Source organism: Rattus norvegicus, chromosome 18, assembly GCF_036323735.1.
Source record: "Rattus norvegicus strain BN/NHsdMcwi chromosome 18, GRCr8, whole genome shotgun sequence".
NCBI classification, from domain to species: Eukaryota; Metazoa; Chordata; class Mammalia; order Rodentia; family Muridae; genus Rattus; species Rattus norvegicus.
Window position 1 is genome coordinate 26,401,402 of NC_086036.1, and position 24,387 is coordinate 26,425,788.

General features: G+C 47.2%; 1 protein-coding gene across 1 annotated transcript; it reads left to right on the top strand.

The window, feature by feature from the left end:
• The first annotated feature begins 10,431 nt into the window (after positions 1–10,431).
• Wnt8a (Wnt family member 8A) lies at positions 10,432–16,025 on the top strand. Its single transcript, NM_001106155.1, has 6 exons — positions 10,432–10,552; positions 10,637–10,670; positions 10,954–11,092; positions 12,467–12,592; positions 13,227–13,369; positions 14,897–16,025. The coding sequence occupies exons 1-6, from the start codon at positions 10,473–10,475 to the stop codon at positions 15,452–15,454; spliced, it is 1,080 nt and encodes a 359-aa protein (NP_001099625.1). The 5' UTR covers positions 10,432–10,472; the 3' UTR covers positions 15,455–16,025.
• Positions 16,026–24,387: the final 8,362 nt, after the last annotated feature.

Below are 24,387 nucleotides of genomic sequence, written 5' to 3' on the forward strand. Positions count from 1 at the left end.
TCCAGACATATGCCACCATGACCTCTTCTAGCGCTTGCTTTTGAGGTAGGGTCTTACTATGTAGGCCACACCTCAAACTCATGGCAATCCTGTTGGCTGAGTGTTGGGGACGCAGGTGCCATCAGCACACCTGGTAGACAAGACCAGGAGCCTACAGGGTGGTACAGCTGTGGACTACCTCACTGTCTTTAAGCAATTTATTTTAAAATATAATAATAGAGGGCTAGAGACATGGCTCAAGGGTAAGAGCACTTGCTGTGTTCACAATCATCTGTGACTACACACACACACACACACACACACACACACACAAATAAGAGAAAAATAAAATACAGTGGACACAGAAGATGACATGTATCTTTACATAGGCAAGAAAGGGCCAGAGAGGGATTACATGGAGTTATAAAGCATTTTAAAACAAAATCAGGGGCTGGGGAGACAGCTCAGAGGTTAGGAGCACTGACTGCTCTTCCAGAGGTCCTGACTTCAATTCCCAGCACCCACATGGTGGCTCACAACCATCTGAGATGGGATCGAATGCCCTCTTCTGTTGTGTCTGAAGACAGCTACCATATATATATATTGTAAATATATATAATAAATCTTTAAAAATATATAACAAAATCAGATCACAAAATAAACAGTGCCAACACCCCAAAGATGCTCCTCTGGTCACAGTCCCTACCTCTTTTTAATTTAACTTTATTTTTTAAGATTCAGATATGCAGCCAAGCGGCGGCATATATCTTTAATCCCAGCACTTGTGTGTCAGAGGCAGGTGGATCTCTGAGTTCTAGCCCAGCCTGGTCTACAGAGTGAGTTCCAGGACAGAGAAACCCTGTCTTGGAAAACAAAACCAAACCAAAGCAAAACTAAAGAACCAGATATGCGGGGCTGGGGATTTAGCTCAGTGGTTAGAGCGCTTACCTAGGAAGCGCAAGGCCCTGGGTTCGGTCCCCAGCTCCGAAAAAAAGAACCAAAAAAAAAAAGAAGCAGATATGCATGGTTGTGTTCTTGGATGCAGATGCTTGATGAGGCCCGAAGGGGTCAGCAGTGGAACTGGAATTGCAGAAAGTTATGAACCACTCAGTGTGGATGCTGGGGACCAAGGCTAGGTCCCTGGAAGAGCAGTACATGTTCTTAACCACTGAGCCATCTCTCCAGCCCTCTCTCCCTCTGTCCTCCCAGATCGCCAGTATGCTGGGCTTTCATGATCATCATTCTTCATTGGCCTTTGTAGCCTTACTGACTAGTCACACGTCCACAAATACTATACGGCTTAAGCAAGAAATACTTCCCCCCAGGCATTGCCTACAGCCTCTCATTCCAGCTGTGAGACAGATGGCTCTCCTCAGACACACCTGAGGACTTCTCCCCTGGCTAAACTGCTTCTTGAGAAACTGCACAAAGGCAGGTGAGCACACCCAAATTCCCAACACCCGGGACCCAGGGAGAGGCGTAACTCTCAAGACTGTAAGGCCAGGCCCAGTGAGGTGATTCACTTCTTTATTCCCAGCGCACAGGAGGCAGAGGCAGGTGGCTCTGAGTTCCAGGCCAACCTGGTTTACATGGTGTCAGCTATGTAGTGAGCTGGAGGTCAGCCTAAAAGAGTGATTCTCAACCTGTTGGTAGACACCCCTTTGGCAAACCTCCATCTCCAAAAATATTTACCTTACAATCCACAACCCTAGCAAGGTTATGGTTATGGAGCTACAACGAAATAAATTTAAGGTTGTGGGTCAGCACACCATGAGGAAGTGTTTTAAAGAGCTGCAGCATCAAGAAGGTGGAGAACTAGTGGGCTAACCAAATGAGATCCCTTCTCAAAATGTGTGAGAGAGACGTATCGACACTGTATTTAGAATGTCTTTGCTATACTGTCACATCTTACTCATAATTTGACTCAGGATAGAATTCTAGGTTAAGTATTTTCATAACTAAATCAGTCAGAGTTCCTAGAGGAACAGAACTAATAGTGTGTGTGTGTGTGTGTGTGTGTGTGTGTGTGTGTGTGTGTGTGTGTGTTTATTAAAATGGCTTACAGACTGTGGTCCTACTAGTTCAACAATGGCTGTCTTCTGACAGAAAGTCCAATTCCGTAGTTATTCAGTCCGTAAGGCAGGATGTCTCAGCTGGCCTTCAGTATATACCAGAACCCAGGAAAAAAAAAAAAAGACTCTAATGCCACAATGAAGGAGCAGCCATGCTAGCAAGGACAATCCTGCACAGAGGAGAGAATTTTCTTTCTCCTCTTTTACATAGGCTGCCATGAGAAGGCATGGCCCAGATCACCTCAAATGATTTAAGGTGAGTCTTCCAACCACAAATTACCCAATTATTAGCTAAAAACCCCTCACAGGTGTGCTTGGTCCCTGGGGTTTTCAATTCCAAATGTAGTCGAGTTGACAGCCAAGAATAGCCATCATAGTGAGACTTCTTAAAAGCTTATGTGTTTCCAGGACAGGCAGGGCTACACAGAGAAACCCTGCCTGTAAATGCCCTCCGTCACAGGTCTGCCTCTGTGTTTGGTCTGGTTTCTTCTATGCTGTTCTACCCTCGTCCTGTGGACAATCAGTTCAGTCAGTGTCATTGTTAACGTTTACTCTCATTGTGAGGTAACTGCCTTCTAGCACTACAAAAACCCACTGCCAGCATTACACTGAATAGGGGTATACTAACGTGTTCTCATTCTCTCCATTCTGCTTTATACAGTGCTTGAGGGCTTAGCCAGCGCAACAGACAAGAAAAAGAAAGAAAAGGATAGAAATGTGGAAGGAAACACATTTGATTCTATACTTAAAAGATCCCAAAGCTTCCTATGGGAAACTCTGAGAGCTGATAACTTATTGAGCCAGGGTAGAAAAATCAACAAGATCAATAGTTCCCCCTCCTTCTCCTTCTCCTCCTCTTTTTTCTCCTCTTCTTGGGTTGAGACAGAGTCTCATGACTCACAAAGTAGCTGAGGATAACTTTGAACTTGCAATCTGTCTGTCTTTATCTCCCAAGTATTAGCGTTAGAGGCATGTGCCACAATGCCAAGCTTCTAGCAGTATCTTTTCTATACACTGATTTTTTTTTAATGCTTAGAAATAAGTCAGGAAAAGTACTATTTACAATAGCTTTTTAAAAACTAACTTTAAGAATGAAAAGATCAGAGAGATGGCTCAGCGGTTAAGAGCACTGACTGTGGAGTTGGGGATTTAGCTCAGTGATAGAGCGCTTGCCTAGCAAGCACAAGGCCCTGGGTTCGGTCCCCAGCTCCGAAAAAAAGAAAGAAAAAAAAAAAAAAGCACTGACTGCTCTTCCAGAGGTCCTGAGTTCAATTCCCAGCAACCATATGGTGTCTCACAACCATCTGTAATGTGATCCGATGCCCTCTTTTGGTGTCTGAAGACAGCTGCAGTGTACTCACATACATTAAATAATAAATCATTCCTTATTAAAAAAATAATAATATGAGGGCTAGAAAGATGGTCCAGTGGTTACAACAAAACAAAACAAACAAAAAATATACTTAATAAATAAATAAACCTAGGAAATCTCAAAAAAGACTTCTCAAAATATTAAAAGGCTACACGAAGGCCCAGTCAGGAGAGTAAAGACAGAGTGTACAGAACCTTTCCATTAAACAGCAGGGTCTCCAGCAAGCTGAGGGGTGGAAACGGGTTTATCGCAGTGATTCACTTCTGCATAGTGGAGTGAATGTGAGTAAAAGTCACGGGAAGCACACCAGTTTTCCAAGGAATTCTATTGATAGAAACGGTGCCAGCTTGGAATGGACTGTGGACCTTTGAAATTATGTTAACGGGAATCAGGCAGTAAACCGTGCGCTGGGTTCACGACTTTAATCCTGATGCTCCAAAGGCTGTGGAGGGAGCTGCTAATCCAAGGAGAAATTAGAATACAAATCAGAGAGACAGGCAGAGAGACAGAGAGAGAGAGAGAGAGAGAGAGAGAGAAAGAAAGAGAGAGAGAGAGGCAGAGACAGACAGAGACAGACAGAGAGAGTCAGAAAGACAGACAGACAGACAGAGAGACAGACAGAGGCAGAGACAGAGAAAGACAGAGAGACAGACAGAGACAGAGACAGAGACAGAGAAAGACAGAGACAGAGAGGCAGAAAGACAGAGACAGACAGAGAGACAGACAGAGGCAGAGACAGAGAAAGACAGAGACAGACAGAGAGCCAGAAAGACAGAGACAGACAGAGAGACAGAGACAGAGGCAGAGAGAGGAAAAGACACAGAAAGAATGAGTGAGAATTGGCTCTAGGAGGGTGTCTCTTGCTTGTAGTCCCCAGCACTTAGCTGAGGTGTGACACAGGAGACTGGGGGCTCAAGGACAGCTACAGAATGAGCACCAGCCTATGCTACTTGTGGCCCTCTCTAAAAGAAAGAGAACAATCCAGGAAGGCGAACATGCAGTTCCATAAAAGATAAACTCATTACATAAAAGCTCAAAATTACAGCTAGATGTAACCCCAGCACTTGGGAGAGGAATTTAAGGTCATCATCAGTTAGTCAGTTACATAGCAAGTTCCAGGCTAGCCTGAGCTACATGAGACACCATGAATCAAATAACAAACAAGTAACAAAACAAAGACAAAAGATAACAGGTTTAGTAGCACAATTCCATATTTTCGGTTATATATGTATGAGCTAAATACAGAAATACAGTTGCAACACTTGGAGGCTGAGGTAGAAGGATTACACATCGCAGGGCATCCTGGGCTACATAATGAGACCTCATTTCAAAAGGCAGCAACAGGGCTGGAGAGATGGTTCAGTGGGTAAAGCAACTTCTGAACACGAGTGAGGGACCCTCTGCCTTGATTTATAAGGTGAAGTTTTTTTGGTTAACAAAGCAAGATCAAAAAAAAAAAAACAAAGACAGATCACTTTTATAAGAACACATTTGTGTGGACACACATGGCCTTGATAATATTAAAATTATATTATGTATCTACAAGTACACTCCAAGCTTTTTAGGCACATTCTGCAAGCTTGACTTCACCTGACTCAGACTCAATAAAGACCCATGACCTGTCAACAAAAGCCTGTTATACCACTTAACGCCACAAGATGACAGACCTCACCCGGAAGTCCTCTGCTACAGCGGTTCCTCATCCAGCAGGTCGTTGAGTCAGTGAGTAAGCGTCCTTCTGAGCTAAGCCTGTGACGGTGGAGTACCGGCCTGAATACAAAGGGAAATATTTTTTGGAATGGAAAGATAGGTGCATTTGTGCACATGTCTCTGCAAACTACTAATCTGCCATAGTCAGCTTCATAGCCTCCTTGAAAAGCAGAAAAGGGGGTTGGGGATTTAGCTCAGTGGTAGAGCGCTTGCCTAGGAAGCGCAAGGCCCTGGGTTCGGTCCCCAGCTCCGAAAAAAAAGAACCAAAAAAAAAAAAAAAAGCAGAAAAGGAAGGAGCTGGGTCTTGCTGCCAAGCCTGTCGACCTGAGTTATCACACCAGAATCCACAAGCTGCGCTCTGACCTCCACAAGCATTCTGTGTCATATTGACACACACAAAAATAATCATTTAATAAGTATAAAAATTTAAAAAAAAAACAAGTCAGGTGGTGATGGTGCATCCCTTTAATCCAGGACCCAGAAACAGAAGGAAGTTGGTCTCTGTGAGTTAAAGGTCAGCCTTGTCTACATAGCAAGTTACAGACCAGCCAGGGCTACATAGGGAGACCCTGTTTCAAAACCAGCACCACCAACAACAAAAAGCACAATTAAGGAAGAAACAACTGAACAACGTGGCAATAGACACTTGAGAGGGCTAGAAATGTGGTTGGGTCTGTAAGGTTCTTGCCTGGTGTGTGGAGAGCCCTCCACCTCACACACTGCACTGGCCTGAGACCCCAGCGCTTAGGAAGTATACGCAGGTGGATCGAAGGTGCACCCTCAGCTACATAGTTGAGTTTGAGACAGCTTGGACTAGAGACCCTCTCTCTAAAAACAAAAAGTCCATCTCTGGAGAAGCAGGACAATGGGATCTGGGCTGTCTGGGCTGCAACTCACTGTGTGACCCTGGGCAAGACTCCTTTGCTGGATCTCAGCTTCTCCCTGTAAAATGGGGGTTCACCAAACATGGCCATGGCCAACAAACTTCACACTTCTGGTCCAGCCCTCATTGACGTCAGCCCCAGTGCTTCCCTGGGACAGCCCAAATCTAATCCTCCAACACTGGAGGTAGAAGAGGCTATTGGGGGGGGTTTGTGACCACAATGTTTTAAGCTCTGTGAATACCTTCCAGAGGCATTTGCAGTTCCTCATTGGGTCACACTTTCTATTATGGGTAGTCACACAGCTTACCCTCCATTTTACTAGACCCTGAGCCACTTGAAACAGAATAAGACCTAAGGCTCAGCAAGGGTTAAAATCTGGCACATATATGCAACAGGTAAAATTTTAAAATTGTATCTGCTGGTTTATCTTGCGTGTGTGTGTAGGGTGCACAGGTGGGGGTGAGAAGACATCTTGCAGGAGTCAGCTCTCTCCTTCCACCGTGTGGGCCTGAGGATTGAACTCAGGTTGTGAGGCTTGGCAGAGGGGCCTTTATCCACTGAGCCAGCCAGCCAGCTCATACCGGTTATTTGATGGTACTTCCGCAGGAAGTTGGACCGGTAAGACAGCTAATGCTTTTAATCCTAGTATGCTGGAGGCAGACACAGGCGGATTTTAGGCTAACCTGGTCTACAGAGTGAGTTCCAGGGCATCAGGGATATGTGTAGTTTTTTTTTTTTTCATTCCATCTCCTGGCAGCCTAGAGCTATAACCCTGGACTCTCATGGTATGCTGCACGTGGCTTACCCAGATCCTGAGAGTGGCCCTTTGCAGAAATGTGAGCGAGTTGATATGCAGTCATTATTAAGAGGTGAGTTACAGGGAGGGAAGGGCTCAGTGGTTAAGAGCACTGGCTGCTCTTCCACAGGACATCGTCCATGTCTAATACCTGTACGTCTATAGTTACTCACAAGGAGCCTGCAGTTCCAGTCACAGGGGACCCAAAGCCCTCTTCTGGCCTCTTCAGGTACTGTATGTATGTACTGCATAAAACACGCATGCAGGCAAAGCACTCATACACAAAAATTAAGTCTGAGACTTTAAATCAAATTATAGAACCCTATCCTTAGGTTACTTTAAAACAAGGCAATGCTGGAAGTCGATCAATCCCTAAATTTTTGGTGCAGGTGTCTGTCTTTGAGCTCCCAAGGCTGTTGCTGTCCTTTGTTTCTTCTCAAGACCAATGCCGTCTAACGCTTGGTTACTGTGCTCTTTCCACATCCACGGTGGTAGACTTAAATCAGCCACGGTGGGACAGTTCGCGCCATGGAAACCAGCGAACGCACACACTCCACACAGCAGGATGGCCGTGGGGCATTCGTCATCACATCGCTACAGAAGCACTCATGTGACTGTCATGTGACTGTCATGTCGCCACCACTGCCTGTTGTCATCTCCTGCTCTGGCTCTAGACCTCTCTTCACGGATACCAGTAGCTGCATCACCACCTACAAATTCACGGGAGGGGACCTGGAATGGTGGTGCCGGCCTGTACTCCTGGTTCTTAGGATGTTAGAGCAAGAGGGTTGCAGGTTTGAGACCAGCCTTGGGGTGCAGAGCAACCTGTCTGACTACATAGTGAAACCCTGCACTCCCAAAACAGCAAAGCAGTTCCTTAGGGTAGCACATTTTGGGTTGCTCTGTGTAGCCCTGGCTGTCCTGGAACTTGCTCTGTAGAGCAGCCTGGCCTTGTACTCAGAAATCTGCCTATGTCTGTCTTCCGAATGCTGGGATTAAAGGTATGGGCCACCATGTCAGGTTTGGTGGCACATGTCTTTAATCCTAGCACTTGGGAGGCAGAAATATATTTCTGTAAGTTCAAAGCCAGCCTGGTCTACCTAGTGAGACCCTGTCTCAAACAGTAAATGAATAACTAAATATAAAAACCATCAAAACAAACGCGAATCCCTCCAAAAGAAAATGCAGAAAGACCACTGAGGTAGGACTGATGTAGTGGAGGAACAGGCACTTAGTATCCATGGAAAGGCCCGTGGAAAGGCTGGGTTCGATCCCCAGCACCAAAGGGGTGGGGCACGAGGGAAGCAAACACACGGTTGAGATAACTGAGCTGGAATCATGACAGTAATGTGTAGGGTGGCTAGAAATGGCTCACCACTGCTTGCTTCCTCTTTCTAAGGGACCTTTGGCAGCAAAGCCCAAGGGTCTTAGGAAGACAGACCCACAGGACTTTAAAGACATCTTGATTGTCCTCCAGGTGCCCCCTCAACGATCTATTTATTGCCCATAGCAGGGTTCAAACATGAGTAAGACAGGTGTGTGCTCACAGCCTACAGTCACTCCAGAATTAACAACATCTGTAAATCTTTTTTAAAAATAGATTTACTTGGGGTTGGGGATTTAGCTCAGTGGTAGAGCGCTTGCCTAGGAAGCGCAAAGCCCTGGGTTCGGTCCCCAGCTCCTAAAAAAAGAAAAAGAAAAAAAAATAGATTTACTTATTTTGTCTTATGTATGTTTGCTTGCATGCATGTATGTGTAACGCATGCATGCATGCTTGCTTTCCTTGGAGGTCAAAAGAGGGCATTGAAACCCCTGGAACTAGGGTTCTGCTAGCTACCATATGTGTGGTAAGAATCAAACCAGGGTCCTTTGCAAGACAACACACTCTCTTAACCACCAAGCTGAGTTTCCCACCCAAATTCTGTAAATCTTACCATGAGGGTTCGGTGTGTAAGAGAGCTGTGCGGCAGTTTTGTTCCTCACATCCTATTTCAATGATGAAGAAACTGAGTCCACATGGGTCCATTTATTAAAAACAACAACTATACGATCTTGGGGTCTAAGAGGTGGCTCAGTGATTAGGAGCACTGGCTGCCCTTCCAGAGGAGCCAAGTTCTTTAAAGATTTATTTTATGGGGTTGGGGATTTAGCTCAGTGGTAGAGCGCTTGCCTAGGAAGCACAAGGCCCTGGGTTCGGTCCCCAGCTCTGAAAAAAAGAACCAAAAAAAAAAAAAAAAAGATTTATTTTATGTATGTGAGTACACTGTAGCTGTCTTCAGACACACCAGAAGAGGGCATCAGATCTTATTACAGATGGTTGTGAGCCACCATGTGGTTGCTGGGATTTGAACTCAGGACCCTCTGGAAGAGCAGTCAGTGCTCTTAACCACTGAGCCATCTCTCAAGCCCGAGGAGCCAAGTTCTATTCCAAGGACACCTATAACAGCGCAAAAACTGTTTATAAAAGAAAATCTGGGGCTGGAGAGATGGCTCATAATTATCTTTTCACTGAAGGACAGTAATCACTTTGCAGACTGCCGCTGTGGCTGACCCCTACTTTGAACCCTGGGGACTCCTGAACTCTAGAGTTCCTTTGGTGTGTGTGACAGGTGAGCCCGGTGAGCTGAGATGTGATCTCCAGAGAGGCTGAGGCTCTTTCCTGTCCAAGCTTTCCCCTGAACTAATCTTGCCTCAGCAACCCTAGGGAGGAGCTGATGTCACCCCGCCCCTCTCTAATGGTGCCTGAGTCCCATTAGAGCCTCACAAACCCTTTCCTTCCTTCGTTTTCATTTATCCAGCCGCTTTCTAAGGTACTGAGCCCACGGGCGAATCTGAAAGACAGGCTTCTGCCTAAGTAGCTGAAACCCCGTGACAAAGCGGCATCTGGAGGCTGAGGTATCAACAATAGAGTGCGCTTAACATACAAGAGGCTCTAAGTTTGACTTGCAGTACCTCTCGTCCACAAAGTGGTGTCGGTTACAGAAATAAAGGTAGCGGTCTTTTCAGATATAGCCCTGGATGGCACAAAGACTGGTTAAATAAGTAAGCGATTAATAAACTGGAGACTTGATCCTCAGACAGAAAAGGGAAGACGAAATAGAAATGAAGGAAATACACCAGATCTTACTTTGACAGAAAGCAGTAGAGAAACGGTCGCAGAGATAGTCTCTGGCAGCTTCCATCCACAGCCCCCACAGTACCATCACCTACAGTCGCCAAGAGAAGAGGTAGGAGGGGGGGTCCATAAACCCGCCCTCTCTGAGCACAACGCGGGGAGGAAATCAGGGTGAAGGGTGTGGTCTCATTAACACATGAAGCCCTGCAGCTCCAGGGGAGAGGTGACCTGAGTTCAGGGGAGGGGCCTAGGCTGCTGGAGACTACATAATTCTAAGCAATGGGCCCCCTCAAGCTGTCAGTGACCCTGAGGGTGGGAGACCCGCTTCAGCCCCTCTCAGTCTGGGAGAGAAGGGCGTGGCCTCTTTGAAGGCCGAGACCCTCCTCTCTGATCTCCATTGGGTCAGTGGCTCCCGGGGTTCTGCCAATGAGGGACAAGTGAGATGGGCTGCTGATTTTTCCCTCCTGGCTAATGCGAGCTTGCCCACATAAATACCGAGAAAGGTTCTGCGGGCTCCTTACTTCTCTGCACTTGGTCCCCCGGAATGGTCAGGACCATGGGACACTTTTTCATGCTGTGGGTGGCTGCGGGCATGTGTTATACCGCTTTCGGTGCTTCTGCCTGGTAAGCCACTCCCCAGCCTTCGTTCTCCACCAAGGAAGCCCCCTGTCTCACCACCCCCCTCACCTCAGGTTTTCTTTTTGGTAGGTCAGTGAACAATTTCCTGATAACAGGTCCCAAGGTAGGACGGTCCTGCACCCTTCCTGTTTTTTATCCTCTGGGGTCTCTGATAGAACTCTTCTGGGGACAGGAAAAAAGACTGGGACCTCTCACTCAGAAGTCCAGCACTGTTTACTTGTGGTTGTGTTTGTGGTGCCTGCCGTTGAACCTAGGACCTCCGGTATGGTAGGCCACCCCTACACCCCAGGGTGGTTTCTTACTGGGAAGCTATTTGAGTTCTGCCTCCTCCCTGACCCTACGTGACCTGTGCCCAGGGAAGCTCACAGCCCTTTTCCCTGGCACAGGCCTATGTGACCTACACCGCCAGCGTGGCCTTGGGCGCTCAGATGGGCATGGAAGAGTGTAAGTTCCAGTTTGCCTGGGAGCGGTGGAACTGTCCTGAGCACGCTTTCCAGTTTTCAACCCACACCAGGCCGAGAGGTGGTAAGTTCTCATCGGACCACACCTCAGGACGCTGGTCCAACGTGCGTAGGTGAAATGTGTGTGCTGGCCAGGTGGAAGGCGAAAGTGACCGCCCGGGTCCTGACACAGTTTCCTTGCTGTGTCACCCTGAGCGCGGGTCCTTCCCACTCTCACAACATGGAGGTGGGAACTTCATGCTCGAAACGAGTTTTGTACTATCTATTTACTAGGGGGCGTGAGGCAGTGTGGGGGGCGGGGGTGGGACTGGACTCAGGTCATCAGGCTTGACTGCAAATGCCCTGACCCACTGAGCCATCTCACAGGCCCTGGGACTATTCTGAGGGTTGACTGGCATGAACAGAAAGGAATTGTTACAAATGTTATTGTAGGTTCTAATTCTTGTCTGTAGTGGTGTGATTGTACATACCCACCTTGCTCTGATTTACACGAAATGAAATAAAAACGGAGGAAGGGATCATGGAGCCCTTGAAGGAGTTACATTTGTCCCATCATCATAAAAGCCTTGTGACAAGGAAGCTGAAATTTCAGAATGTTTGCCTCAGGTGGTTGTGTGTGCAGCGAGTGTACCTGTGGTGTTTATCTATATGTGATGTGTGTGTATGTGACATGTATATATGTGTGTATGTGTGTATGTGGTGTGTGTGTGCATGTGTGTGATGTGTGTAGTATGTAGGAGTGATGTATGTGCATATATATGTAAAATATGTGTACGTGACATGTATATGTGTGTGCATGTATATGGTGTGTGTGATGTGTGTATGTGTATGTAGGGGTGATGTATGTATATGTGCGTGTATATGTAAAATATGTGTATGTGACATGTATATGTGTATATGCGTATATATGTGTATGTGTGTGTATGTGCGTATGTGGTATATGTGATGTATATATGTATATGTAGTATGTAGGGACAATATATGTATATGTGTGGGTATATGTAAAATGTGTATGTATGTATGTGTATATGTGGTGTGTGTGATGTATGTATGTGTGTGTAGCGTGTAGGGGTGATGTATGTATATGTGCATGTATAAGTAAAATATGTGTATGTGACATGTATATGTGTTTATGCATATATATGTGTGTATAGGTGTGTGTGGTGTGTGTGATGCTTGTGTAGTATGTAGAGGTGATGTGTGTATATGTGTGTATGTAAAATATGTGTTGTATGTATGTATGTATGTATGTATACATGTGTGTGTGATGTCCATTCCTGCCTGGATAAACTGAGGAGGGTGAAAGTCAGCCTGCTCTGAGGGGGAGGACCTTAACTAATGCCCAGGGGCTGGGGTGGAGGACATTGTTTTACCAAGGCCTCTGCTTTCGGCTAATGAAGATCCACATTTCTAGTCAGCCCCCTGCTCCTCCCCAAAGCCACGAGAGAGACATCCTTCATCCATGCCATCCGCTCTGCTGCAGTCATGTACGCTGTCACCAAGAACTGTAGCATGGGCGACTTGGAAACCTGTGGCTGTGATGAGTCAAATAATGGGAAAGCAGGTAATAGCTTGCTCTTTGATGGGGTTGGGAAGAGGCGGGAGCTACAGAGCTGAGCACAGACTTCTAAGAAAAACCTAGGGACCTCAGCTCTCCCGAATCCCAGACTCTAGTCCTCAATCCCCTCCCTCCTGGAAGCTCATGAATTGATGAGGGCTGAGTTTGCACCCCCAAGACTAGCAATTATAAAATGTCTCTAAAACCAAGGAAACTGGGAATGAGAAGGCTTCAAGAGTTAGAGGCTAGCTCTGGGACAAGAATAGCTTGTCCTCAACCAAGGCTACCCCACTACAGACCCCCTAAAGACTCAGGCCTGTTGCTGATGAGGGTGGAGGGGGCTCTGGTATTGTAGAGGTCCAGAATGTTTAGGCTACAAAGAACTCTGAGGTCATCACATGCCTGTTGCTGTCGGTATAGAAGACCTAACAACCCAGAGCTGAGAAGCACCTGGACTTTGGGAACAGGACCCCACCCACCCACTCCAAGCACCTCCATTTCCCTGTCTTACCATATGCATGGCTTTAACATATCCTCCTTGGGCCCTTGAGAATGGTTTAGCTCTTCCCTAAACAGAACATGCCTCTTTCCCTGGGGTTTAACTGAGAGGTGTGTGCCGAATTTCTTTCCTTGTGTGTAGGTGGCCATGGCTGGATCTGGGGAGGCTGCAGCGACAATGTGGAATTCGGGGAAAAGATCTCCAGACTCTTTGTGGACAGTTTGGAGAAAGGAAAGGATGCCAGAGCCCTGATGAATCTTCACAACAACAGGGCTGGCAGGCTGGTGGGTATAGTAGTCATTCAGTTTTGACAACACCCTTCACAGTCACCCAGAGCTGTCTCATTCATCTCCAAAGCCATTCAGGAAGAGCTCTGTTCTCTACATGACAAAGACAGTTAAGTCTGTCTAAGACAATATAGTTGATAAACCTTGCTTCCATGCAGTGTGTGTGTGTGTGTGTGTGTGTGTTTGTGTGTTTGTGTGTTTTTGTGTATGTGCACGCGTATGCATGTGTGTGTATGTTCTCCAAAATGGGGTCTTTTTGGTAGCCCTGGCTTGCCTTGTAATTCATTATATATTCTCTGGACTCATGGTAATTCTCTTACCATAACCCCTCAAGTGCTGGGATTTTAGATGTGAGCCACAAGGCTCTAAAAGATTTTAACCACTTTAACTACATGCTAAGACAGTAATAGAGGACTATAACTGTCCTAAATTCTGCTGGAATTTGAGAGATTGGGACTGTAGAATCTGTTCTTCACCAAGGTTCTGGTAGGGTAACATTGTGAACTCAAATCTGGAAGCAAGCTGGACTTGTAACAAACATCAAATTTTCCTGTGAGCCTCCTCCTGGATGTTCTGCTCACCCAGGGCAGGAGAGAGGCATTTTCAAGGCAACTACATCCACTGTCTTTAGGGTAAATGGATGCAGATACCAGGAGCTCCCTTCTCTCTGAGAGGCTGTGAGGGTGAGAGGGTGGAGGAGACAGAATAGGGTGATGGGACAGGCAAGCACCACAAATAGTCCAGCTCCAAGCTTCGAGATAGATACAGTAACTGTGGTAATTTTAAAAAGCAATTTATTGGGTTGGGGATTTAGCTCAGCGGTAGAGCGCTTGCCTAGCACGTGCAAGGCCCTGGGTTCGGTCCCCAGCTCCGAAAAAAAAAAAAAGAAAAAAAAGCGATTTATTTTTATTTTATGTACACTGGTGTTTTGCCTGCATGTGTGTTGTGTGAGGATGTCGGATACTCTGCAACTGGAGTTACAGACAGTTGTGAGCTACCATGTGGGTAGTGGGAATCGAGCCTACGTCCTCTGGAAGAGCCAGGGGCCAGTGCTCTTAACTGCTGACGCATCTCACTGGTCCCCTGAGGTTCTGATTTATTTTACAACTTACAAAGTATTTCTTTGCTTGTTCTGTTTTGGTTTTAGTTTGGGGTTTTGTGGGGTGCTGGAGCCTCAGACCCAAGTATTCTACCCTTGGGTCCCTGCTTTATCCAATACTTGTTACAACTGGGCCAAGAAACACACTAAGAAGTTACAGGTTCGAACCAGGAGCCTATGTTCCTGGCTTCAGTCATCTTTCAGCACTTGGCCAGCTCCTGGTCTTTAACCCCTTAACACTGACCAATCTCCCTGAAAAGATCTAGGACAGGGTTAGGAGTGCCCTCTCCCCAATAATCCAGATAGGCCTCCAAAGCTAGGAAGCACAGCTCTAAAATATTCCACTTGCTTGCTAGCCACTGGCCTCCTCCACCAAGTTATTCTTTGTCTTCTTCTTCTCCCCCTCCCTCCACCCTACCCCCAAGGCAGTGAGGGCCTCTATGAAAAGAACCTGCAAGTGTCATGGCATCTCAGGAAGCTGCAGCATCCAGACGTGTTGGCTGCAGCTGGCTGACTTCCGGCAGATGGGAAATTACCTAAAGGCCAAGTATGACCGCGCGCTGAAAATTGAGACGGATAAGCGCCAGCTCAGGGCTGGCAACAGAGCTGAAGGCCGCTGGGCTCCCATCGAGGCCTTCCTTCCCAGCGCAGAGGCTGAGCTGATCTTCTTAGAGGGGTCTCCTGACTACTGCAACCGCAATGCCAGCCTGGGCATCTACGGCACAGAGGGGCGGGAGTGCCTGCAGAACGCCCGCAGTGCTTCCCGGTGGGAGCAGCGCAGCTGTGGGCGCCTGTGCACCGAGTGTGGGCTGCAGGTGGAGGAGAGGCGAACAGAGGCCGTGAGCAGCTGTGACTGCAACTTTCAGTGGTGTTGCACGGTCAAGTGTGGCCAGTGCAGGCGTGTGGTGAACAGGTACTACTGCACACGCCCTGCAGGTAGTGCGGGGCCCCGGGGCACCACCACAAAGTCACTTGTTGCTTAGTTGCACGACAGTGGAGGTGGGGACTGAACTTCTGGTGTAGGGGGACACAGACTGGAAAACTGGGACCTCACAGGGTTGGCCTGTAGACCTTCCACGATAGGTGGGGTAGGTGGATGATGTTACAGCATCTTCTTCGCAAGGCTGAAATCGGAACCTTGTTCTCCTGGCTTGTGGACCCAGCCTTTACCACACAGTTACTCTTGGACTTGAGGAGCTTGTTAAAGACGGAGTTTGGTTTGGATGCACATCCAGAGGACCCTCAAACAATTTGTTCCATGAAGCTTCAGATACTGTTCCTTCCGCCCAGTTATGCAGCTGGGAATTAGAGGGAAGAGAAGCTAAAGGAAAGGAATTCTGGAGGCCAGGAGAGATGGCTTAGTGGTTAAGAGCACTGGGTGGCCTTCCAGAGGACTGGTTCACTTCGCAGCACCCACTTGGTGGCTGTGGGCCATCCGTACCTCCAGTTCCAGGGGATCCAATGTGTCCTTTTGTGGTCTCCGTGACCACCAAGCACAAATGTGTGCAGACAGAACATTTATACATATAAAATAATAAAGTAAAACTTACATTTAAAAAGGTAAGAATTTGTTCCGACCTGTGAAGAAGCACCCTTCCCCACTTCTGACCCAACTGCAGGCAAGCACACAGGGGACCTGGGGTGCCACTGGTTTTCTCCTACCGTGAGCTGGGTTTCTCATCTGCTTATGCACTTTGACACTCCAGCCTCCCTCCCCCCCACTGCCTCCCCACAAGGCCAGAGTTAAAGTCTAGGAAAGCCAGGACCCAGGATCAGCATGGACCTTTCTACCCATAAGCCATCCCCAGATCCCAAACGACAATAAATGGACAGGTGACTAGGACTTCCCTGACAAAGTCCTAGGAGAACATTTCCCAGAGAACTAGAGGACATCTCTGCTTTGCTATTTTCCCAAATTGGAAACTCAATTTTATTTGCAATAAATGCTTCTAGGGTATATCTAGATAGGACTTTTCTTCTTTTCTTTAAATATGTATTTTATGTTACGTGTGTAAATGTTTTGCCTGTATGTGTATCTATATGCTATACACATGCTGTGGGGGTCAGAAGAAGAGCTCGAGTTACAGATGATTGTGAGCCACCATATGGGTGCTGAGAATTGAGCACAGGTTCAGCTATAAATGGAGGATAAGGTCAGGCTGATGCAAAATCAAAATCAAAACAAAACGAAAGTCTGGGTGTGGTGGTGCACCCCTTTAGTCCCAGGCTTCAGAGAAGCAGATCTCTGTGAGTTTGAGGTCAGCCTGGTCTACAGATAGAGTCCAGAACAACCAGGGCTCTGTTGCACAGAGAAACCTGTGTGGGGAGGGGGAGCCTAAATAAATAAATAAAACTAAACACCAAGCAGGGTGATGGTGGCACACGCCGCCTTTAAACCCAGCACTCAGAGGCCAGCCTGGTCCACAGAGTGAGTTCCAGGGCAGTCAGGGCTACACAGAAAAGCAAACCAACCAAACAACAAACAAAACATTAAAACTAAAGTAACAGGGAAAGACTGTGCGCAGGTTTGGGTATGATTCAGAGTGAGTGAAGCAGCTTGGGAAATGAAGAAGCCCTTTGAACTTGGGCTACGTCAAAGTGTGTTTACTCTCCTCACTTAGATCTCCTCAGGGCAGTAGGGAGGCTGTGGGTTCTGCTTCCCTCATTCACACTTTTACTCCGAAAGAGGGGGGAGAGCCCACAAAGAGCTGCCTGCCCCTTCCCCAAGCCACTGGGTTCCTAACTCTGAATTTCACAGCCGAGGGAAACTCCCTGCCAGCAGGTTTAACAAGTGAAGTGACCACCAAGGGCAGGTGACACTCCCAGGATTTCGTTTTAACTTCTGTCTCAGTTTTTACTTGCCTACAATAAACAAATAGTCTGGCCATTGGAAAGAAGGGCCGGAAGGAATAATCAGTTTATCTTTTATTTTACTTTCAATTGCGTGCATGAATGTGGGGGTGGTGCTCATGCACGTGGGTGCCCAAGGGGGCTTCAGATTCCTTTGGAACTGGAGTTACAGACGGCTGTGAGCCACCTGATGTGGCTGCTGGAGATGGAACTCAGGCCCCGCGGGAAGAAGAGGGCATAGTCTCAACCACGGGACACTCCAGTCCAACAGTCAGTTCATTTTTAAATTGTTTTCATTTCAGACTGTAGTGGAATGCTCACTAAGGACGTTGGTGTCACGAGAGAAGCCACGAGCTGAGCTGCCTCTGAGGTCTAGCCTGGTCCAGTGTGACCTCTTTAGCTTCCAGTTTTAAACCCCTCCATGCATTGGAGAGCAGACAGAATGGGGAACCCATAGAAACACTATGGCCTACTTCAAAGCAAAGGCTTGCATAACAGTAATGGCAGAGAGAAGTGGCGTGGGCAGCAGGGCTGTGGTGAGAGGGAAAGCAGAGAGACAACCTACAGGGCAAAAGCTTTGAGGAGACAACCCAAGAAAAGATTATTTTCCTGGGAAGTAAAATCTAAAGCACAAAATCCTGAGTGTCAACCCTCAATTAATGTCACAAAGTCCGGGTTGGGGATTTAGCTCAGCGGTAGGGTGTTTGCCTAGCAAGCGCAAGGCCCTGGGTTCGGTCCCCAGCTCCGAAAAAAAGAAAAAAAAGTCACAAAGTCCACAGTTTGATACTCAATTTGAGTTGTGACTCTATGTTAGGGAAACGACAGACTCCATTTCCCCCTGTGTCCATAACAGAATTTTCATCCAAGGCACCTGACATTCCGCCCCTACCTCCTGGAATAGAGGTGTTCAGAAACAACACCCCCGGCTGCTTTGTTTAAGGCACTGCTTTGTTAAGGAGAGCATGCCTTGTGGTCCTTGTGGGGTTATAGAGGAGTTTTCACTAAGAAAACACGAAGAAAAAAAGAATTCTGGGGAAAGTTGCTGAACACCCCCCAAAGCTCACAGTCAGCTGATGTCTTCTTCTGAGTCTCCCCCACCCTCATCCATCTTGTCTCCAAAGTCATCAACTGTCCTAGCAACCAACCTGCTCCCACAGACTCAGCCAGGAGCTAAAGGAATTTAGATTCTCCACATCCATCACCTTCCTGCCAGCCTCATTCAAATTCATCAGTTACAACCCTGTGGCCCTTCCTTCCCTCTCGGAGCATCCCTAACAATCGGGCAACCACCAAAGGGACAAAATAAAACTCACACGTTCAATAGAGTCGGATCCATAGCGGATCTTGAGAATCTGCTGGAAGGAGGATTGATTCGGTGAGGGAAGTTTGTCCCTGAGCCAGTATCTCACGATGCCCTGGCATCAAGTCACTTTACCTGGAAAATGGACTCCTGTATTTTTGGTCCAGACTAGGAAAAAAAAAACAAACAAAAAACAAAACAAAACAAAACAAAAAAAACCTTATGCTAGCCACAAGCCCCTGTGAGGCTCTTTTCCCACTTCTCTTCCTTCTTCCCACACGCATGCGCACTCCCATGTGAGCAAAACTAAGGACCCCAAAGCATAACAGCAGTAATAAAATCAAACGGACAAAACAAACCAGCAGAACCCCCGAGCCTATTTCCAGAACCTGCCAGCATCTTCCACACACACAGCCTCAGCGAGCAGTTTGGTGATCCTGCAGGGAACAGGAACCACAAGGAAAGGAGTGTTAGACCTGCCAACTGACAAGTGCTTGGCAGAGCCCTCTCCACCAGCCTTCAGAACAAGTAATTAAAGAGTTAAAATTATCGGGGACTCAGGTCTGGCTCCGGGTAGAACATACCCAGAGTTGCATGCGCAAGGCCCTAGGTTCAATCTCTACAACCCCCTTGAAAACACCCCAATGTTTAAAGGTTACAATCATCCCCTCCTATAGGGGCTCAGAGAGAAAGTACCCCAACCTGAAAGAAACAACAGGGAGGTGGATTTGAATTCAGACATGTCACTTCATAAATTCAAAATCTTCCATTTACAACCATTCTCCCTGTAGGGAGCCCAGAGGCTCCAGGAGCCATAACCACCGGGACTGCTTTGAGGAGCGAGAACCATTCATATGCAGTGAAAGGTGTCTTCCTCCTCTCTCCTCTATAAGTGTGAGTTCTATTTCTCAGCCCTTCCCCTGAATAAGGACCTTAACTTTTGATTTGCAAAAACCTTCCTTAGAATGATAAAGCAGATGGCCTGCACCTGCTGACTGGGGAGGACACCGTCTGATTCTCCAAGGGAAAAAACCAAAACAAAAACCTGAGTCATTATGTATTCATTAGAGGTCAGAGTTTCAAGAGGGGATGTCAAGGGAGGGTGTTTACTTCTGAAGGCAGAGGAGGGAAACACTACCCCAAGGGAAACCCTAGCCCCACTCACAAACTGCCTGTGATTCTCAGTGGTGACAGAAAGCACAAGGTTGAGAAAAAACAAAATGGAAGCAAGACCCATTTCAAAGGGTTGAATTCAGCTGTAAGCCCCTGGTCCCACTCCTCTCCCTACCACAGGAGGAAAAAATCCGGTATACAGCAGAGGAGAGAAGAGTAGACCCCACACTCCCACCCCACCCCACCCCACCCCACCCCACCCCAAGCAATATCCAGAGTTGATGCTCTGGTCATTCAAACCAGGCTGCTCTTCTCAGGATGAGGCAACAGAAAAGGAATGGGTAATATCCCAAGGGAGGCATGAACAGTTAGATCATGGACCCTAAGATGTTAAGGAAACAACAGAGAGGGGACTGGGGATGTGGACAAGAAGGAGGTGGGGTGCAGAAAGGCCTTGTGGTCCACGCACCTGGTGTCTAAGTACATACACACACAATAATGATGAGAAAGCAGACAACCAATGAAAAAGGTTATCTCACTGGGGCCTTTTAAACTTTTAAACTTTAAGAACTTTTTGAAATCATAATTATCTGATTCTAAGGTTAAAACTCTCAGTAAGTGTGCTGGAGAGGTGGCTCAGTGGTTAAGAGCACTGACTGCTCTTCCACATGTCCTGAGTTCAATTCCCAGCAACCACATGGTGTCTCACAACCATCTGCAATGGGATCCAGTGCCCTCTTCTGGTGTGTCTGAAGACAGCAACAATGTACTTACATAAAATAAACAACTCTTTAAAAAAACCTCTCAATAAGTACCAATGCCATTTCTAGCTGGTGTGGGGCCACATACCTGCATTCTTAGCAGTTGGAAGGTAGAGGCGAGAGGATCAGGAATTTACAGTTATTCTCAGCTGCATTAGACTCAGGGGGTGAGGGGAATGGAGGAGGGGCTGGGTGCAGTACAGGCTTCAGTCCTAGTACTGAGGGGGCAGAAAGGCAGGTGGATCTCTAAGCTCCAGACCAACCTGGTCGACAGGGCTGGTGCCTGGGCTATGTGGAGAAGCTGTCTGGAAAGAGGAAGGAAAAGGAGGAAGAAGAGAAGGAAGAGGAAAAAGAGGAGGAAGAGGGGGAAGAGAAGGAAGAGGAAGAGGAGGAGGAAGAGAAAAGTCAAAGAAAGAATAGAGCACACTTAAACTTTTGGGTTCATTGATTGTTGTCCTGAATTTGTTGATTTGTTTGTTTGAGACAAGGCCTCACTATGCATCCCAGGCTGGCTTTGAACTAGAGATCCTTCTGTCTCGGCCTCCAAGCCCTGAGACGACAGTTATGCACCTCCTATCCAGCTGTACACCGTCTTGAAATTCCATCAGAAGGAATGATGGTGGGGTTGGGGATTTAGCTCAGTGGTAGAGCCCTTACCTAGGAAGCGCAAGGCCCTGGGTTCGGTCCCCAGCTCCGAAAAAAAGAACCAAAAAAAAAAAAAAAAAAAAAAAAAAAGAAGGAATGATGGTGCCTCCCTTCCTGGGACAGGTGCTTGTAAGACACATGCTCATCAGCCACATGTTACGCCTTCCGTCTTCTAAGGCCCTGTGCTATATGCTCAAGTCTTCAACTATTCCTGGTTCTATGAGAATAGTCACAATGCTCACTAGTTACTTCTTATTGGTTGTCTACAGAGGCACCGATGACGCTGGCTTTGTGAACCACGTTAGGTGGGGTGTGAACCAGATTTCTCTGTCTAGCCTTGGTCGCCATCACCTCTCTGTGCAGAGCTGAAGAATAGCCTTATTCTGAGTTATCAAAGAACTTTGTCTTACTTGCGTTTCTCCGCAACCGAAGCTCTTCTTTGACTCTCTCCGTCCCAACTGAAGAGTTTAAATGCAGCTGTACCAACTGGGATTGACCTAGTAGATCAGCCCCAGTCACCAATGTGCTGGGAACTTGAAGTGGAATGGGGACCAGATGTGAAACTGACAACCAGGGGCCCTCTAGGAGCCATAGCTGGGCCCATCTCAGCCTTGGGTATTTCAACTATTTTGCTCCAAGTTGATGGTACTGTCGGGGGAGATTTAGGTGATCCAGCCTTATTGAAGAAAGTATGGCCTGTATGTAGTAGACTTTAAGATTAAAATCTCTCAGGCTGGAGAGATGGCTTGTTGTTGTAAAATTATACTAACTTGTTTTTCTTTTTCTTTTTTTTTCTTTTTTCCAGGGCCTTGCGGTTGCTAGGCAAGCGCTTTACCACTGAGCTAAATCCCCAACCCCAACTTGTTTTTCTTTTACCCCCACTAGATCCAACACTACAGTGCCCCAAGATATTTGGTAGACATCTTGCCAGAAACACACATCCCAACTCCATGGCAGCCCAGTGTCTCTACCGCCACACACTCTCCCAAACTCAATTCTCCACAAGAAAGAACATGCAATACAATAGCCTCTGATCCGATTGATAAGATATAATTGCCCACCTAAACACACAAAGCCCTGTACACATCCATCCCTTAAGAACATTCATAACAGGGCTGGAGAGATGGCTCAGCGGTTAAGAGCACCCGACTGCTCTTCCAGAGGTCATGAGTTCAATTCCCAGCAACCACATGGTGGCTCACAACCATCTGTAAAGAGATCCGATGCCCTCTTCTGGTGTGTCTGAAGACAGCTACAGTGTACTTACATATAATAAATAAATAAATTAAAAAAAAAAAGAACATTCATAACAACCTGTAAAGGTACAGAGTGAAATCTTAACATCCGCCTCCACGTTCTCTCAGCGTCTTCCTCTCTCCAGTCTCCTCCTCTTCCCTCGAACTTTTCTCTTCCTTCTCATCCAATGACAGGCCTCGTCCTGTCTTGTACCTGCCTCACCTGTATGACATCATCCTATAATGGCTCAGTGGTTAAGAGCACTGACTGCTCTTCCAGAGGTCCTGAGTTTAAATCCCAGCAACCACATGGTGGCTCACAACCATCTGTAATGGGATCCGATGCCCTCTTCTGGTGTGTCTGAAGACAGCTACAGTGGACTCATATAAATAAAATAGAAGTTGCTTTCACAGAGCTTGCTCTTTGGGGTCATCCATGGCTCCACCCTCACCCTCTACTCAAACGCTCAGCTGTTCCTGCTCAGTTGCCTTCCCTTGGTTTGTCCTCCCACCATCCCTTGTCCTCCCGCACCTTGACTTCAACTCTGACAAAGTCTGCATCTGAATCTTGCACAAATCCAGCAACTGATGTAAGTTTTTTCAGCTCATCAGGGTCCAGAGTGGCCTGGAACTCACTTATAACCCAAGTTGGACATGAATTTGTGGTCATTCTTGTACCCATCCTTCCAAGAACTGGAGTTACAGATGTGGGTACTGTATCTGACTTATGATAACTTATAGACATGTGCTCACATGCACACGTTTGTGTATGGCCGCTTCCAGTCACCCTCTTTGCCGCCCTTCCTGGGCAGAGAAGCCGTTCTTGTTTCTCCTGTTTTACTGCTCGCTCCAGTGCCAGCCAGGCCAGGTCAGTAGATTCTTGCCCTTCTGCATCCCAGTTGGGACCATTTCTCTTCCTCAAGAACCTTTGTCCTCTTGTCCTCTGTTGCGCCTGTCCGACTCCCAAGACTCCTTGAAGGGGTCTCTGCTCCTTGGCTTTGCGCTCCCCGCTCAGAGAGCCATTGTCCATGCAGTGTTTCTGCATGTCTATAACAGATTGAGTCAGGCATGGTGGTACTTGGCTGTGATCCCAAGTGGAGGCAGGAGGATCTGGAGCTCAAAGTTACCCCTCAGCTACAGAGTAAGCTCTAGGCCAGAAGAGGCCACGTGAGAGTGTCTTAAACACAAAAACTAAACTAAAAACCCAATGGAGCCGACACGCCTCTCTCTCTTGGAGGTAGGACCACAGTGACATCATCAAAATCTCGTTGGAGTCAGTGGCCTCTGGAAAGACAGGATTCTTTCCATCATGTCTCAGTTTATGGCTTTTATTGAAAGTGTAATTAGGGGTTGGGGATTTAGCTCAGCGGTAGAGCGGTTGCCTATCAAGCGCAAGGCCCTGGGTTCGGTCCCCAGCTCTGGAAAAAAAAAAAAAAAAGTGTAATTATTATGACTCTGTCATTCGGAAAAGTGTCCTGGATTTTTGTTTTATTTGTAGTTCGGGGGTTCCAACTCAGGCCCTTGTGCATGAAAGGCAGTTCTCTACCACCAAGCTACGCCCCCAGCTTGTCTCTGTGCTTTGAGACATTCCGGCTGTGTAGCTGTGCTAGCCTGAGACCAGCTGTGTAGGATCCATCCGGCCTCAAACTTTCAGGAAGTCTCCACCCCTCAGATCCCTGGGCAGAGTGGCACACATCTGCTATCCCAGCCCTGGGGAGGCAAAAACAGGCAAGCTCTGGAGCCTCCTGACCAGTCTAACCAGTGTGCTCCAGGATCAAAATAGCAACTGAGGAGGACTGTTGTGTCAACCTCTGGCCTTCCACACACATGCTCGCTTATATGCGTACATAAACACATATGGACATTGTGTGCGTGTGTGCGTGTGTGTGTGTGTGTGTGTGTGTGTGTGTGTGTGTGTGCCTGCCTGGGGGAAGCAGTGAGGGCCAGCTCTAACAGAAAGGTGCTGCCTTCCCTCTGCCTGCCTGTGGCCTTTTAAACAAACCCACCCTTCT